The 17,644-nt window shown below is 36.3% G+C and overlaps 1 protein-coding gene across 4 annotated transcripts in view; it reads left to right on the forward strand.

The window, feature by feature from the left end:
• The window catches only part of Emcn (endomucin), a 56,660-nt gene that overhangs the window by 11,677 nt on the left and 27,339 nt on the right, over positions 1-17,644 (forward strand). For all 4 annotated transcript variants that reach the window (XM_090356756.1, XM_090356754.1, XM_090356755.1 and 1 more), the window contains exons 2-4: positions 5,542-5,664; positions 9,666-9,740; positions 13,725-13,835. In XM_090356756.1, coding sequence (XP_090212882.1) covers positions 5,542-5,664; positions 9,666-9,740; positions 13,725-13,835 — 309 coding nt within the window. The remainder of the gene's footprint in view (positions 1-5,541; positions 5,665-9,665; positions 9,741-13,724; positions 13,836-17,644) is intronic.

The following is a 17,644-nucleotide window of genomic DNA, read 5'->3' on the forward strand; positions in this document are numbered from 1 at the left end:
AACCATATGCAATCCATGATAGGAATACATATTAAGAATGAATAAAATATTTATTGAAAATACTTGTAGACAAAGCCATATGTTTTGCTTTCTAGTGAAGCATTTCAATATACCAGCAAAATATAGAAGTATTTAGGATAGAAGTATTTGATATAGAAGCATAATATATCTAAATATAATCTTACATATTAATTTATAATTTCGAATGCCACTTTCATAGTTATTCAACAGTTTGAGTATTCCACATCACATCTTTTCTGCCTTATCGCTACAACCTCCAAAAAGCCAACATTGTTGTTATTTTTGATGTACAATAATTTTTTTTTTGCCAGTCCTGGGCTTGGGCTCAGGGCTTGAGCACTGTTCTTGGGCTTTCTCAAGGCTAGAGCTCTACCACTTGAGCCTCAGCACCACTTCAGGCTTTTTGCTATGTATATGGGGTACCGAGGAATTGAACCCGGGTCTTCGTGAATGCTAGGCAAGCACTCTCTACCACTAGGCCAAAGTCCCGGCTCCTGTACAATAATTTTTAAGTATTTTTAAAAATTTTTGTCCTTAGGTATTATGTTATCTCTCATCTCTTTTGCTGTCCCTTGGTTATCTCATATCTCACTTTGTTACCTGATATATCAGATATATTTGTATTTGGTTATTTGAAATTGGATAGGGAAGGGGGGAAAACAAGATGAGGGGTGGGGATGGGGGGGAGGGAAATGGGGACCAAGACATGTGAAAGGGTATCAATGTATGTGAATTAATGCACCTTCTAGCTGGAAAATATCATGTAACCCTTCTATTAATTACAATAAAAAATATATGAAAAAAATCAGTGAAATATATAAATAAGACTAATGTTGAAATTACAATAAAAAATATCAAAAAAATAAAAAATTTCATTTAAAAAAGACTAATGTTGAAGGGTACTGAAAGTGACCGCTAATTTTATTAAATTAAAAACTGTACCACATTTTTATAGAAGGTTGGGCTTACAAGGAAGGTAAATGAGAATGATTATGTTTGAAGTAGAGTACATATATAAAAATAAAACAATGAAACCTGTTGGAAGTGTTTTAGGAAGGAGAGAAGGAGGGAGAGGGATCAGAGTTAGATTTATTGAAATAATACCCCCGCCATATAACTAATGTATGTTAATAAAAAATTAAAATAAATGAACAAGAACCCTACTTGAAAATTGAACTTACAAGATTAACAAAGAAATAATTCTTTTATTCTGGGGCTTAAAATAATTGGATATTTCCAAGGTCTAATTAACCTCTGAAAAAAATATTCCTCAAAATGTGCTCTGGAGGACATTAAGAAACCCCTGAAGGATATACTTACAAAATATAGTCATAAATTAGCAGTAAATAATATATTTACATAATTTTAACTAGCAGTAAGTAATATATTTTACCGGATCTTGACTAGCAGTAAATAATGTAGTAAGTATTATCGGCACGATTGTAAGATATATAGTCAAATTATATCCATAGAAGAAATGAATAATGAATGCTTTCGCACAGCACCAAAATACATTCAGTAGGACCTCAATACTGCATTTCAAGATAGTGACTACCCAGCATGCAATTGTATGGAGTATAATCAGGGAAGCCACCTATAGGAGGCCCAATTGGGGTTTTAAGGAAAGAAAACATTCTTCATATTCTTGTACAACTTTCTTGAATAAAAAGAGCAACAACAGAACAGTGCAACTGAAATAAAAATGCCACAGTCAAGAAAGAGCAAGGAGTTCATTTCACTTAGCATCATCCTATATGTCCATATGTGCATAGCTGTTGAGCTCTCGTGATCCTCTGCTAGGACTATTCTAGACATCCAGTAATTATTACAAGTGAGGAAAACCATAGCATCTATGTTTCTTTGGGTTGGTCTTACATCACTTACTATGTTTTTTTTTCCCCGAGACTTTCTATTTCAGCTATGTCTTTTTTTTCTTTCATTTTTGTTTTTCTCTATTGTGTATCCCCTATTGTCACTGCATTTGATTTTGGTACTTTGTTTCTTATACATTTATCTGAATTAGAAAAGGGAGGGGGATTGTTGTCCTTAATGTACTATGTTATCTCTCATCTCTTTTGCTGTCCCTTGGTTATCTCATATTGTTACACTATTTTACCTTGTTATCTGATATATTGTATATATGTGTACTTGGTTATTTGAAATAGGATAGGGAAGGGGGGAAATCAAGATGAAGGGCGGGGTAAGGGGAGAGAAATGGGGACCAAGACATGAAAAAGGGTATCAATGTTTGTGAAGTAATGCACCTTCTATCGTGAATATAATGTAATTCTTCTATTAATCACAATAAAAAATATTTGGAAAAAAAGAAAAGGGAGGGGGAACAACAAAATGGTGAGGCAAAGAACAAAGGATGAACCAACCAATACAACAGCAATACTCACAAAACACTGTTGGAAATGTTACACTAGGGGCTGGGTGGAAGGAGAGAAGGGAAAGTGGGAGAAAAACAAGGGCGGGGGCAACAAAAATGTTCAACAAGATATGTACTCACTATCTTATGCATATAACACCTTGACAGTAAAATTAATTTTTTTAAAGAAAGATCAAGGAAAGCAGTCTATCTGTTGGAAAGTAATGAGAAATTAAACAGGAATCCATTTCAAGTCATAAACGAAGTGTTTTTCTAGGACGGAAGAATTTGTAGTGGTGGACGTCTCGTCTCTCTCTACGTGGATAAGCTTTGGAATTCCATAGAAGCAGTGACAAACTCCTGGTTCCACAGAAAAGCAATGCTCATTAAAACAGCACAATAGTGTCATAAAAAGAGACTCTTGGGTGGCTGAGGCAGAATATGTGTGTGTGTGTGTGTGTGTGTGTGTGTGTGTGTGTGTGTGTGTGCGTGCATGTGTGTTTACATATACATAATTAGATGGTTACACACAAATCATGAATCAAGCTAAGTGATTACACAGAAGTAGGAGAAGGGAGAGTGGAAAAATAAAGATGAATAACGGACACAGAAGTATATGAGAGAGCAGCACAGAGAAACTCAACCAAAGAGGATGGCCAGTAAAGGAGAGAAGAAACCCTCATGGGTAGGTGGGTGCAGACTAGAAGAGAGGGCTGTGCCTTCGCAGGGAGGATAATAAATCCGCTAGTGTTGAAATTGAGTGTTTCCAGTTAGAACATGGAATGAGGAAACCTGCTTTTGCTGTGTCTCTGAGGGAAGGGAGGATGCAATCATAGCCAGCTCTCCATGTACTTCTCAGCCCCAACACCTTCCGTGACCACGGAAGACTGCTGTGCTCTGTTTAACAAACGCAGCAAGGTAACGCTGCCTTCCTGTCCTCCCTCTGCTCCTCCCCCTGGGGCCAGGTGGCCCAGACACCTGTCCAGGCTCACAGCCTGCCAGCCTGGGCCCTCCCGCCCACAGCACAGATGGCCAGAAACTTGAAGAGATTCCTCTCTCCACTTATCTGAAAATTTCCCTTTCTGGGAGAGACAAGATTTTCTTGTTACTTAATCTTCCAGAATCAGTCCACGGGAGAATTTTGTCTTTCCTGTAGTATTTTATATGTAATTGAAAATGCACTTTTAAATTCTCTTTTGTAAGAATTGGATCCACTAGGCTATTTTATTAAAAATAAAAGACTGTGTGTCTTCAGGCCTCATGTTATTTGGTCCCTATTTAGGCTATAGATTATGTTTCATTTGATTTGCAGCTAAGGAATTTCCACTTCAATTTGAATATCAAATAAACTTTGCTTATAATGTTTCCGTATCTGATTGCTCTTGAAGTCTTTCCCTCCATGAAAATTATTCTAATGATATGATCTTGCTTTGGTTTCATTTAACATTAGAACCAGTTACATATAGGATTAATTGTTTTTATGCCTGTATTTGTTAGTACTGAAGCTTGAAATCATCGCCTGGGTGTTGTCCCCTTAGCATTTTTACTTAAGGCTGGCACTCTCCCACCTGAACTACATATTCACTTTTGTCTTTTGGTGGTTACTTGGAAGTAAAAGAGTCTCATGGACTGCCCAGGCTGGCTTTGCACTGCGATCCTCAGATCTCAGCCTCTTGAGTAGCTAGGATTACAGTGGCACAAGTATAGGCATAGGATTACAGCTGCTTCTGATATCTCTCGTCTATCAACATAAACTCTAAGGTCCTTGTAAAATAAACCATATATTTTTAACTTGGAATAGTGCTTCATAAATGTTGATCAAGGTAAATAATTTGTGAATTCCTAACAAGGTGCCATTAGATGTTGGGGTTAATGTAAATTGAAGAAAGTTTTGACTACATTGCCTCATGGTGATCATTTTCTTTTAATCAGAAAATCAGTACCATGGAATTTAGTTGGCAGTGAATCAAAGTGACTGATCTTATATCAGAAAGAAACATTACCACAAGCATACAAATGTATGCACATAGTTGATCAGGTTACTCGGGTGGCGTGTCTTTCATGGAGGTTCCGTTTGATGAGAATACAGAAAATGATACCTTATTTCATTTACATATATGTACATATTAATGTCAGTTTTTGACATTTTATATTATATATTTACATCTCAGAGAAAATTGAATGCACTTCACTAATGGCAATTTACTAACCATCAAGGTGTACAATATTTATCAGCTAAACAGCAAGAATTATGGTAACAAACACTGACAAATTACTAGCAAGACTAACCATCTGATCAGTTATTTGACAATTTTCATAAGGCCATTACATGCAAATATAGAAGTTAGATCTAAGTTAGAGCTATTGGGGCTCTAACTTAATTAGTAGTGTCAGACTTGTGTTGTCCAAACCTCAATTACACATACACACACATACACACACACACACACACACACACACACACGCAGTATTGAACTTATGTTCACTGTATACCATGATCCATAAAGGGTCCAAATCCCTGCAAAATTATAATTAGATTGGTTGGCTGGTGCCATTGTCTCACATTTTAATCCTAGCTACTCAGGAGGCCGAGAATGGAGGAAATGCCAGGATTATAGATGTGAGCCACCAGTGCTTGCCTTAAATTCATTTCTTAAACAAGGTAAGTGGAAGATTGTGTAACAGTACAACAACTGAAACTTTATCTCTGAATTTCAAAAAAGGATTGCTGTCTAAAGGCAGTAAAAGCCATGAAACTCCAGCTGAAAAATAACTAAAGCAAAACAGGCTATAGGCCTGGATACAGTGGTAAAGTACTGCCTACCAAGGCCCTAGGTTCAAAAACAACAACTACTACAAAAACACACATTAACATATGTTGAGTCAAATTTGAATTTATACTTATTCATCACTAGCTTTCTTAGAGGCTATATAGTTCCAGCTAAACAGACTTTCCTTGTCTATCATCTTTAAAACTTCACATCAGCATGAGACGCTTGTGGTACTAGTGAGGGAAAAATCTATTTATTACATCTAGAAAATTAGCTCTAGATCTATGCTCTACTCTCTGGGTTATTAGCATCATATATGCAGTTTAGTGGCAAAATAATACAAAGGGAATATGTAACATGATTTAACTTTTTTTTCAGATCTTGGAACTACATCTCCAACCCTAATCTTACCAACAAATTCTACAACAAACAAACCATCATCAACACAACACACAAAGCCAGCAACAGATCCTGTCCATCCAACGCCTGAAATACCTAAAGGTATGATGATCTCTCAATAAAAAGAAAAAAAATATGTAATATACATGCATATATATGGTTAAGGAACAAAATTAGTAAAGCCTATATGTATACAAATAGAAAAATGAATTGGGCTCTTGTATTCAAGTGTTATAAAAATCTGAACTCATTCACTATTTTGAAGACGCTGTGTGTGTGTGTGTGTGTGTGTGTGTGTGTGCTGACTCACATACTGAAACCTGGCATCGTAAGTGACTTTTCTGTTGACTGTGTCCTATTTGATAATGATTCTATTGTGAATGTTACATACACAAAATTTGCTTTTAGAGAAAACAATGATTACCTTGCCTATGTCACGGAATTATCTTCCTAAATTCTGGAGAATTCCAATTTTCCACTTAGGTAGGCCAGCCACCATAGTGAAGCTATATGAATTACAGGTTGATTTTGTTGATTGGACCATGCTGATTTAATTCAGTGTCATCATTTTATTGTTGCTGTTGCTGGATTCAGTGATAGCAAGTACACCAATATTTTGGGGATAGTTATTAAAGTGATAGTTATTAAACATACTAAAGTCATTGGGAATCAATTAAAACCCCCCACGTAAAAAATAAAAACACTGCCAAGGGAGAGGGCAGCTGTATGACAGGAGAGGAACATGGGTGAACAGAACTGGAGAAGGAAACCACAGAGGAGCTGGCTTGGGGTCTATTGTTTGGTCACAACTATATATAGTGGTAACAGAGAGAGAGAGAGAGAGAAAGAGAGAGAGAGAGAGAGAGAGAGAGAGAGAGAGAGAGAGAGAGAGAGAGAGAGAGAGAGAGAGAGAGAGAGAGAGAGAGAGAGAGAGAGAGAGAGAGGAGAGAGAGAGAGAGAGAGAGAGAGAGAGAGGAGAGAGAGAGAGAGAGGAGAGAGACAGACAGACAGACAGACAGACAGACAGACAGAGACAGAGACGAGACACAGAGAGAGACACAGAGAGAGAGAGACACAGAGAGAGAGACAGAGAGAGAGAGGGGCAGGCAGGCTGGCTGGCAGACAGACAGACACACAAATGGATGGATGGATGGATGGATGGATGGATGGATGGATGGATGGATAGATGGATGGATGGATGGATGATGGATCAACTGATGGATGGACCAACAAATGAAAGGTAACATAGTGAGTGACCCGCCCCTAAAAGTAATACAATCCGTCTAATGATACTGAAGATGGTAGATGATTGTCTGCAAGTAGCACACTTTTGCTGTGAACTAGTATCTCTAGCTTCTTCATCTCAGGGCTGTGGAAGACTTAAATTTGAGTCCATTTGATAACACTAGCTCATTTTCCAAAATAGCCCAATTTTAACTTACACAATCATAGAAAGGGTATCCTTATAGTGAAACAGTTTTTTATTCCCTTACGTGTGGCCAACTTCTTAGCCACACAAAAGTTTTTACTTCCAAAAATAGGACAAAGAGAAGCTTATTTCTTTTCATTTCGAGGCTTCCCAATAGGATTTTCTTTGTGTAAAGGTCAGAAGACAGTTGGTTTCATAGTACTTATGTCTATTTGAAGCACATAAATGTGTTTTCACTTGTCCATGGCAGAAATTCTATCATCAGAAAAGTTTAAAAAAAAAAGTGCAACTGAGATGAGAAATTTCTCTGTAACACTGCCATACAGTAGAGTGATGAGGAGAATGTTGCTGGGTTATGAGTAGTGCTTGTCTTAACCAGAAATTCACCATTTACAGAGATGAATTAGGCCTTCTTAGTTGGCCATCTAGTGATGGTGTATTTCATGGAAATGCCAAGTGGCAGAATTTAAAAATTGACACTGCATCTTGCCACTTCTAGGATCACAAAACTTGACTTACAATTTTGTTCTTCAGATTGGCTTGTTTTTCAGCTTGAGTTAGAAAACCATTGAGAAATCACATAGGCCGGATGAATGGAATTATACTGAAGGAATAAGAATTTCTGAGCATGGGTATTAAGATTTGTGGTACTAAACAGTTACCCAATTTCTGAGATCAGTAAAAGAGCCAGGTATTTTGGGCCATCTGTCTCACATAAAGTGTTTGAATTCATGTCTGATATGTAGAAAAAGGGAAAGATGAACCTATAAAGAATAGACTTGAAAAACATTCATTTGAAATGCTTTTGTATGACTAGTCAGCATTAAGGTAAGATTCTCTCCTTTGTCTTTCTCTCTTCCACATTACCTTCTCATCCAGATGCCTGAGTGGGAAATGAACAAATGGAAATATCCCTTGTAGATGATTCTTTCACTTGTCCTTTGCACAGAATTTTGAAGTAGTGAAGTTCACCTCTTCAAGTTTAATCCTCATAAAATATGATTACTGGGGACAGGAGTTTGGCCTAGTGGTTAAAGTGCTTGCCTAGCATGCATGAAGGCCCGGGTTCAATTCCTCGGTACCACATACATAGAAAAAACTGGAAGTGGTGCTGTGGCTCAATCGATAGAGCTCTAGCCTTGAGAAAAGTCCAAGTACAGTGCTCCTGCCCTGAGTTCAAGCCTCATGACTGGCCAAAAAAAAATGTTTACCAATTATTTTCTTGTAACCTTTATGACCTAAATAGGATTTAACACAGCCTGTAGAGTTGACAAACCAATTTCATAGGACAAAATTATGATATTCTAATGACTTAAGCTAATCATTTGTTGACTAAATATAAAATAATGGCATTTAAAATGCATAATTATAGTTCTATCTTATTTGTGTTCACTTAAGTTCACTTATCTGATCAACTACTTAAAAGTCCAACATTGCTTATTAATAGAAAATTAACAGGAATCAGTTACTGGTTACTGACATATATTACTCATGGTGGTGATATACAAATATTTTCCAGAACTGCAACATATATCCAGTGAGAACTCCACTACAACTTATTTGAAAATGCTTACTAGTGTTTGAAATAACTATTCATTCATTAGTGAGAAATCTAATCTAAAGTAATATCACTGTTAGCACACATACGCGTGTGTGCGCACACATACACACACACACACACACACACACACACACACAATGTAACATGCAACTAAATGGTTGGGTATTGGAACAAGTAGTAGAGTGCCTAGGTAGCAAGTAAAGGGCTTCTAGTTCAAATCCACCAAGAAGAAAATGGAAAGAATGAAGGAAAGAAAGAAGAGATGGTGAACTGGCTGACAAGAAGAGGGGATCTTTGTGCTTTGTTGTTTCTCCGCTCTCAGAGCCCTTTATTTGAATCATGTTCTTATTCTTGCTGTTACTCAGATTTAAAAGGTTCTATGAATTTGACATTACCCTCAAGAGTCTGGAAAAGGAACAAAGCAGAATTCAAAGACTATTTTATGACCTATGTTTTCAAGTTCCTTTATGACTTACATCTAACTTAGAATTTTCTTTACTACAAGTTGAAATGAAACACAATTCTGAAAAATAAATTGTGCTATTCCTAGATATCACTGACCCATTTGTAGTTTGGAGGGGATTCTTGTGAGGAGTGAGAGGAAAGGAAATAAATAAAATGATTTTAAATTTCTGGAATTAAGAGTTTTTGTAAGACTTTTTGCATGTTTAATCATATTCAGATAACAATGTGCAATAGAAACTTGCTACTTGGATCTTTGTAGAAAAACATGTGTGTGTTTATGTATATCTTTGTATGTCTCTCAGGCATACAATACCTATAATCCTCTTTAGACCCAAGGATTTGGAAAATGGAAAAGATAAAGATAGAAAAAAATGACGTAAATAGAAAACTAGAAAACTAAATGGGGACGTGTCGCTGTGGCTCAAGGGGTAGAGCACTAGCCTTGAGCTGAAGAGCTCAGGGACAGTACCCAAGCCCAGAATTCAAGTCCCATGGCCAAAAAAAAAAAAAAGAAAAAAAATAGAAAAATTAAGGATTTATCTAGCACTGCTACAGAAGGCTTAATTTCATTTCCAAATCTAACCTACTTTTATTTATTCCAGTGAAATTTGGTTATGAATAACAATGTCATCTATCTTTTCCAACTAGAAACAGTCAGCAAAGACTCATCAGAAATATCTCTTGTGTCATCAGTTACTTCAGTAGCAACAGCTAAAAGTGTAGGTGAGTACCAATTCATTTTTGCCACCATTTAAAAATATATGTAAGCCTACTTAATCAAGAGGCTGAGATTTGAGAATCCAACCTGATCTGGAAAGGCTATGAAAGTCATATCTCTTAACTAATCAGCAAAAAGCCAGAAGTGGAGATGGAGCTGAAGTGGTAGCGTACCAACCTCGAGCAAAAAAGCTCAGGGACAGTGTCTAGGTCTTGAGTTCAAGTCACAGAAACAACACCAACACCAAAAAAATAACCAACCAAACAAAAATAAAACCTGTAATTATTACCCTTATAAAACGTACATCTCAATGATTTTTAGTACATTCATAGGTATGCTATTCCTTAGTTTCTCTTAGATTCACAGTTTTCAGTGTATTCAACTCATTATTCATGGTATCCATTTTTTTAATCAACCTTGGTGTAAGGCTTGCCGAAAGGAAACTCCATGCAGTTTAAGAGGCGAAGGTTTATTGAGAGAGATAAAGAGAGAAAACAGACCTACAGCCACACAAGATGAATCAGGCAGAAGAAAGAAAAGCTATGGCCGGAAGTGAGACATTATATAGGGGGGACAGTGGAAGCAGATGTGACCTCAGAGGATGAGGAAATACTTCAGACTGGGGGACCTCCCACTGGGGGACATGACAGTTGCCAGGGTTACCGTCTGGGCGGGGATTTCCAGGGTGCACAGAAGACCACGGGAAGGAATCATTTCTCCCAGGCAGACCTAACACTTGGATTGTTCAGATTTTACTATACGGAATTACAATGGACTTTCATATATTAATATATCCTGATATTTTGCTGAATTTATTTGTAATTTCTAATCTGTATGTTTGTTCAACTCATTTATTATCCCTAATTTGTGGGTGTATCTATGTATGCTTATTAGGATTTTCTAGATTCACTATAATATCATCTGAAAATATAGCTTTGCTTCTTCCTTTCCAATACACATAGCTTTTTAATTCTTATTTTATTGCCTAATTGTTTCAGTTAGATGCTCCAATACAAGGTTAAATAAATACTATCAAGGGATATCTTCCTTATTTCTAATTATAAGGGAATGTCGTCAGTATTTGAACATCAAGTATTATGAGATTTCCTTTTTCCTTAATCTGACATGTAGTGAAGATTTTTATGTAAAACCATCCATGCCTGTAATAAGTTCAATGTAGCCATAGTGTATAATTATTTTAAAGGAAACTTGTATTTGGTTTATTTTGCTAAGTGTTTTCCTGACTGTATTCATAAAAGATATAGGTTTGTAGTTTTCTTTCCTTGTCATGTTTTTGTCTGGTTTTAGAAGTAGATAATAATTATGTAATAGCCTCTAGATTGATATGGAATGTGTTTCTTCCTCTACTAATATTCTGGAAAAGTTTGTGATGCTCATCTCACTCTGAGAAAGGATCTATGAACATTGTAGAAAAATCACTAGCAAGTTAGACCACTCTTGTCTGTTCTTTGGAATCAAGGAAAATGATTCTACATAAAAATATTTCAGGAAAAAGGCCCAAAATGCCAATAATTTAGCCAGACAGGAATTAAATTGCAGAAAGGCAGCAGCATGTCAGGGGCAAGGTAGACTTACACTCATTTTTCTTTTACCATCAAATAGAGGTCTTGAGGATTTCCTGCCAAGCTTGGTACAAATAGAACTTTGTGGATACCATTAACATAGGGCTGAAGTAAAGTACTTTTTTAATCTCATTCATAGTAAGGCAAGAAATGAATGTGCATTTTGAAACCAGAGGAACCAACAAAGCACTCTTTTCTCAGACAGCACCTGGCCCAGCAGTGAACTCATGGTTCATGTTTGTGTACTAACGTTTTCAAAAGGGACAGCTCAAATGTTCTAGAAGACGTAAGCCCTCCATAAACACTGCTACTATTGATTCACTGATTTGTAAGACCACATGAGTAAATAAGATCACTCTCTCTGAGAAAATACAGGAAAAAAATCCTACAATATTTAGTCTGACTGCAAGAAAAATGGTTGAAAATAGACTCTAAGGAAAAGAGCCAACATCTACATATTAATAAAGTTTCTAAAGAAGAGCAGAGAGATTCTCATTTTTTAAAGTCTTGCTACCTTTCTAAATAACATCACCGCAGGCTCTTCAATCTGCAGGCAGATAGAAATCTAGTTGCAGAAGTCATGCACAGGAATATAACATTCAATTAATAATGTATCAGATGAAGGAAATAGTAAATAAGATTAGAAATAGCTCAGATTATAAATACCCTTTAGAAGTGGAAAACACATAATGTGTTCTTAAAAATTATCTTTATATAGTTATACAGATGTTGCAAGTATTCAAGAAGTTCATTTTTAAGTACAGGCATCTTCCATCGTTCTCCTCCATCTTTCCCAACCCCACAAATCTCCTGAAGTTGCCTCATTCCATTTTTATATACTTGTATCGCGAGTATGATTATCTTTATCCACTGTTCCTCACTCCGTTCATGACTCTCTAACTCCCATCTTCCTAAGACAAGACATGCAGTTTCCTAGTTTTGATTTTCTTAAAGCATCTGTTAATTAATCTGTTAATTGAAACCTATCCTTTCATATTCCCTTTAGTCAGTGGATTGTGGTTTCATAGAGCTAACATATGAAAGGAAACATGAGCCCTTTCTCTCTGATGCTGACTTACTTCACTCAAAATAATTTTTCATGTCTATACATTTTGCTGCAGATGATAGAATGTAATATTATTCTTTCTGATGGCTAAATTCATATGCATATATATGCATGTATATATCTGCCACATTTTCTTGATCCATTTGTGGGTTGCAGAATATTTAGACTGTTTCTACTACTTGGCTAAAACATATATTGTTAAAAGCACAGATTTATATCACTGCTAGAAGGAATATTGTTAAATCTCAAATTCTGGATCCCCTCTGATAACATGATCCTATCCCAATGCATTTAATCTCTGGAGATTGTATACAAGGAGCCACACTAAATATAAGCATTACAGTATTCCAAGCCTGAGGTCAGGACCACATTCCTATAGGGAGCTATGGAGTGATGAAAAGAGTAGATCAGGAAGTAGTTAATTTCTCATTTAGCTGAGGTCTAAACAAGAGAGAACCCATAGATATCTGTTCTCTAGATTTAAGTTAGATCCTTGGAAGTCGTGAAACACTGAGAACTTTGCCTCACAATCAACTCTACTGGGATCTTAATGTCTATCTTAGCCAACAGATAATTGGTACAAAATTGTTTAAGTTTAATACTCCCTTCTTTGTTCCACCACTAAAAGCTCAAGTCCCACTGAGCTCCATCTTCCTACCACTGTACCTCAGTGTCCCTGAGCCTCCACGATGCCTGGTTTGCTAGTTCTATCATCTGAGCTCCTCTTCCCTAGGAATAAACTATTGGAGGAGATGAAGTCAGTTTGGAAAGCATTTCTTCATAGCTGCTTCCCCATTCTTGGACTTAACATGTGTTCATCTGTAATCTAGGCTACTTATTTTCACTTTAAGAGGAGAGACCAAAAGAATCTGAGTTTCTGTGACACTGTTTTCTAATGCTTAGAAATGTTTCCCTAAGACCTCTGATACAGACATTGATGTAGGTCACAGTCTGACCATAAGAGACTCGTATTACTCCATAAGTCATTGCAATAAATCAATGAAGCTTATGCCACACCACCTATCTCCCTATCATGGAGACAGAATTGCTATGAAGCAATTACTCAAACTGGTCCTTGAAAATGTAGTCCTTTGGCAAGTACTTTAAAAAATACTAAGATTTTACAATAACAGAAATGTGCTAAGTGCTGCTTTATATTCTCTGAGCTACATCTCCTCAGATCCTCTACCACCCCAAAATACAAAATTTAAAACATTGATTGTTGGAAGACATTCATCAATGAATCTTCCAGTTGAAATTGGATATTAATGTGAATATTAATATGACTAACAAGTGATTTGTAGTATTCTTAATGGCTGCTCCTTTTTCTACACAATTAGCCAACACAGTCCCTGGTGGCACCCAGAATGAACTCATCACTACAAATGCAACAGCGACAACTCTTCCATTCTCAGATGCTGTTTCAACATCCAAAGGTTTCCAGCCCACAAGTGAGTATGAAGACTTAAACTGATAGATTAATGTACTGTATTGCATGGGACTCACCTAAGAATTTGTTAAAAAGAAACCACATCGTACCTACATCCTCTCCTAACCCCACAATCCAAGACAATCATTTGTGGGTTTTCTTTTTTTACAATAATATATTATCCCAAAGTTACAAATGGTGGGTACAAAAGCAGAACATAAAACTGGGCATTAATATGTGATATCATGGCAACAAAGGACAGCTTGGCTGAAAAATCAGGCAATTTTGATAAAATGAGAAAAGGATTTCATAGTTACCAGTAGTTGTACTATTGTGAATTCGCCAGAACTTAGTTCTCTTATATGTAATCGCATGCTCTTTGGTCAACCTCTTTCCTCGTCCTTACCTCTATAATTTCCAGCACATAGTAAGCACCATTTTAATCTCAGTTTCCATTATATGTATGTGTTTGTATTACACATATGAGTGAGGTTGTGATCACCTCTTTTTATGGGGTTGGCCCAATTACCATAAGGATTTCTTGTTCCTTTCATGTTGTAGCAAGTAGCCAGATCTCACGGTTTTACAACCCAGTACTATTCTACCATGTATATGTACCACATTTTCTTTAGTTATTCACTTAATGAGCAGGTAGGTTGTTTCCCACATTTTTACTGTTGTTAAGTAGACTACATGAACATGAGTGCAAGTATTTCTTGATATGCTAATTTTACTTCCGTTATTCAAAGGAGTGAAATGGCTGGATAAGATGGTCCTTCTAATTTATTTATTTGAGGAATCCTTATGTGATTTTTCCATGGTAGGTATATTCATTTACAACTAAGTAACAAGCGTGCCTTTTTCCATATCCTCAGCAATGCTTTTAAGCTTCTGTCATTTGGTAAATCATTCTAACAGAAATAAGGTTATCACTCACTGGGATTTTGATTTGTATCAGTGATGCTAAACATTTCACTTTTTGAAAAAGAACAAAAGAATGTGGTGTTTCAGAAAAGTTGTCTTAAGTCTGTTGTCCACTTTGAAGCCTGATTTGTAGAAATATACTTTTAGAAAAACAAAAGTAAAGTCAAGTGATATGTGCAGCAGGAAATAGAATGGAATAAACTGGAAAGATTCAAAAGAGTTTTATATGTTGATGAAAGTGTTCTAAAACTAGATTAGAGTGATGTATAATATTGTAAGCATAAAAATTACTATATATTTAGAGCAATATATTTAGCTATTATTCAGTATGCAAACAATGTCTTTGTAAAAAGTTGTTGACTAAGACCTATCACATTTCTTTCTTACATAATCTGAACTGGAAAACCCAAACAAACAAACAAATAAAAAAATTTGCTATGGGAAGTACAGTGGCAAAATATCAGTATTGTAGTGAGTCTGAGAAAATCTTAGTGACTCCTAGCCATATCCGTTGTATAAAGAGGCAAATGTTACAAATGACATCTGAAATTGGTGAGAGGATGGAATGAATGTGGTGAAGTTGCAGAGAAACTCCATGAGCTACCTTAAATACTTCATGAGACAAAAAGAATATTAGTTAATTTCTGATTTCTGGTTTCAGGCCACATGTATCCCTACAAAAAGCACTTCTGGCCTTTGCATTATAGGTAATCTGTACATATAATCCAAATAGTCTTACCAGAATAATCAGCAACCTACCAAAATAGCTTCACCAGATAGCATGACTTGTCAAGCAAGCATATTTTTTAGGCATAACCACAGGGATGATAAGAACCAATGAAAGGTGAGTTGTCATTCAAAATCTCTGGTTTGGAGATATCTAAGGTAGAAGGAAAGGAAAGGTGTATGTCTAGAAACAGCTCTTAAATAGAACCCCACCAGTAACATAATGCTCCACCTTTTCAAACAGCCTTAAGCATAACCATCCCCCCCAAAAAAGAAAAGGTTTCTTAGAGGTAATTTTATACCATTCTTGTCAATTGCTAAATATTTTAAGGATGAGGCCATCTCTAGGAAATAGGAAAAGTAGGAACTTTTCCCATATGCACCACATTTTTCTATCTTAGTGACTTGGCTCTAATAAGCAGCATCTATTTTGTAGAAAAATTTATGTAGGAAATGAAGATTTCTCAAATCACAACTTATCCACTTCATAATACATTCATCCCTAATACAAACAAAAATAAATTCATATTTGAGTCATAAAGGTCATAGCATGTTCTGGAGATTGAAGTGTACATTCTGAACTAAATATCCACCCATTCATGACTGATGACCAAGAGTATTATCCAGAGACTATGGTTCCTTGAAATTAGAACTCTCACAGAAATACATCATGAGTCACCAAAGACACTTAATTTTCCTTTGATTCACAAAGTAATGTGGCCTGTGTATCTAAGTTCTGGGGACCATTGTACTTATTAGTTTTGAAACACAGCAGGAAATGGATTTTTTCAACTTATTAAAAATAAATCAAATCCAGTTCTTAAAAAATGAAGTGTATTAAAAGCAAGATAATGAAAGAAGGGCATTTACTGTTGCTCTTTGTTACTTAACCCTTTATATACTAACACTTGAGGTATTTGTTATAAATTCCTAACAAATTCCTTGGACATCCATCGTTACATGGAGCTCTCTATTCTGAATACTAAGCTATCTTAAAGTTTCCTCTACTACATTAATTACAACATTATTTTACAGTGAAGTTTCACCCCAAAGGAGTGGTCCATGGATGAAATACGAATTCTTTGACAGCTGGCTTCTCTAGCCTTTTCCAATTTCTCCCAGAAACTGGTTGGTAAAGGCATAAAAGCCATAGGTTGAATCACTGTGTTGATCCCACTCCTCTGACTCCAATTTTTGGTATTTGTTACTTTTGCATGGTGTTAACCAAAATACTTAGAAAACAACTTAAAGGAAGAAGAATAAGGATATGGCTACATGGTTTCAAAGATTTTGATCCATAGTCCTTGTTGATTTTGAGCCTGAACATTATAACAATGAGAATTTATGGGAGAGAAAGCAGGTCATCTCATGGTGGACAGGAAGCAGAGGGGCAGAAAGGGGCCTGAGAGATAAGAAATGCCCAAGACATGCAGTGACCCACTTTCTCCAATTAGCAACCACATCCTAAAGTTGCTTCAAATTTCACTAGAAGATTATCTTTATAGTACCACAGAGACTTTCACAGGTTACTTAAAGTATTTTGAGACTTGTTCTATGACATTATCTATAATCTAGTTCATGCAATATCAAGAAAAGACAATGGTTCAAGGCTAATTATGGGAATGGGTCCTTAGGGATTTGACCTCATGAATAGATGCATGCACTTGTATATTTGCAGCTCAGCATTTGGAGAGAGAGTCTTTGATATAAAAGCAAAATCTCTCTCTGTGTTTCCTGACCACTATGAGCGAGCAGTATCCCTACCCTGCCCCACCAAGCATGTCTGGTTTTCCTCTATATATCATGTGACCACAAACTGAAAAACTCTGAAATCATGAGCAAGAAGAAGCCATTTCTTTTTTTAAGTGGATCTACCTTAGGTGTTTAGTCACTGTAACAGAATGATGACTAACACCGTGTGTTCTGTTGGTTTCAGAGATGGAAAGAGGAAGCTATGGATGGGAGAGTGGTACACAATATAGGATACATAGAGTGTCAATAGCCAGTGGAAAAAGCAGGCATTGTATACATGGTGGAAAATTAACAGCAAAGGAGAAACCATTGCTCCTTTTCTCTCTCCCTCTTGTCAGTTCTGGCTAGGCTGAGTAATGGATACACAATAATATAGATCAATGACAAGATCAGATGGAGTAGAACTCAATACCAAGCCTAGGACAGCAA

This window comes from Megascapheus bottae, chromosome 23, assembly GCF_031878675.1.
Source record: "Megascapheus bottae isolate mThoBot1 chromosome 23, mThoBot2.hap1, whole genome shotgun sequence".
NCBI lineage: Eukaryota > Metazoa > Chordata > Mammalia > Rodentia > Geomyidae > Megascapheus > Megascapheus bottae.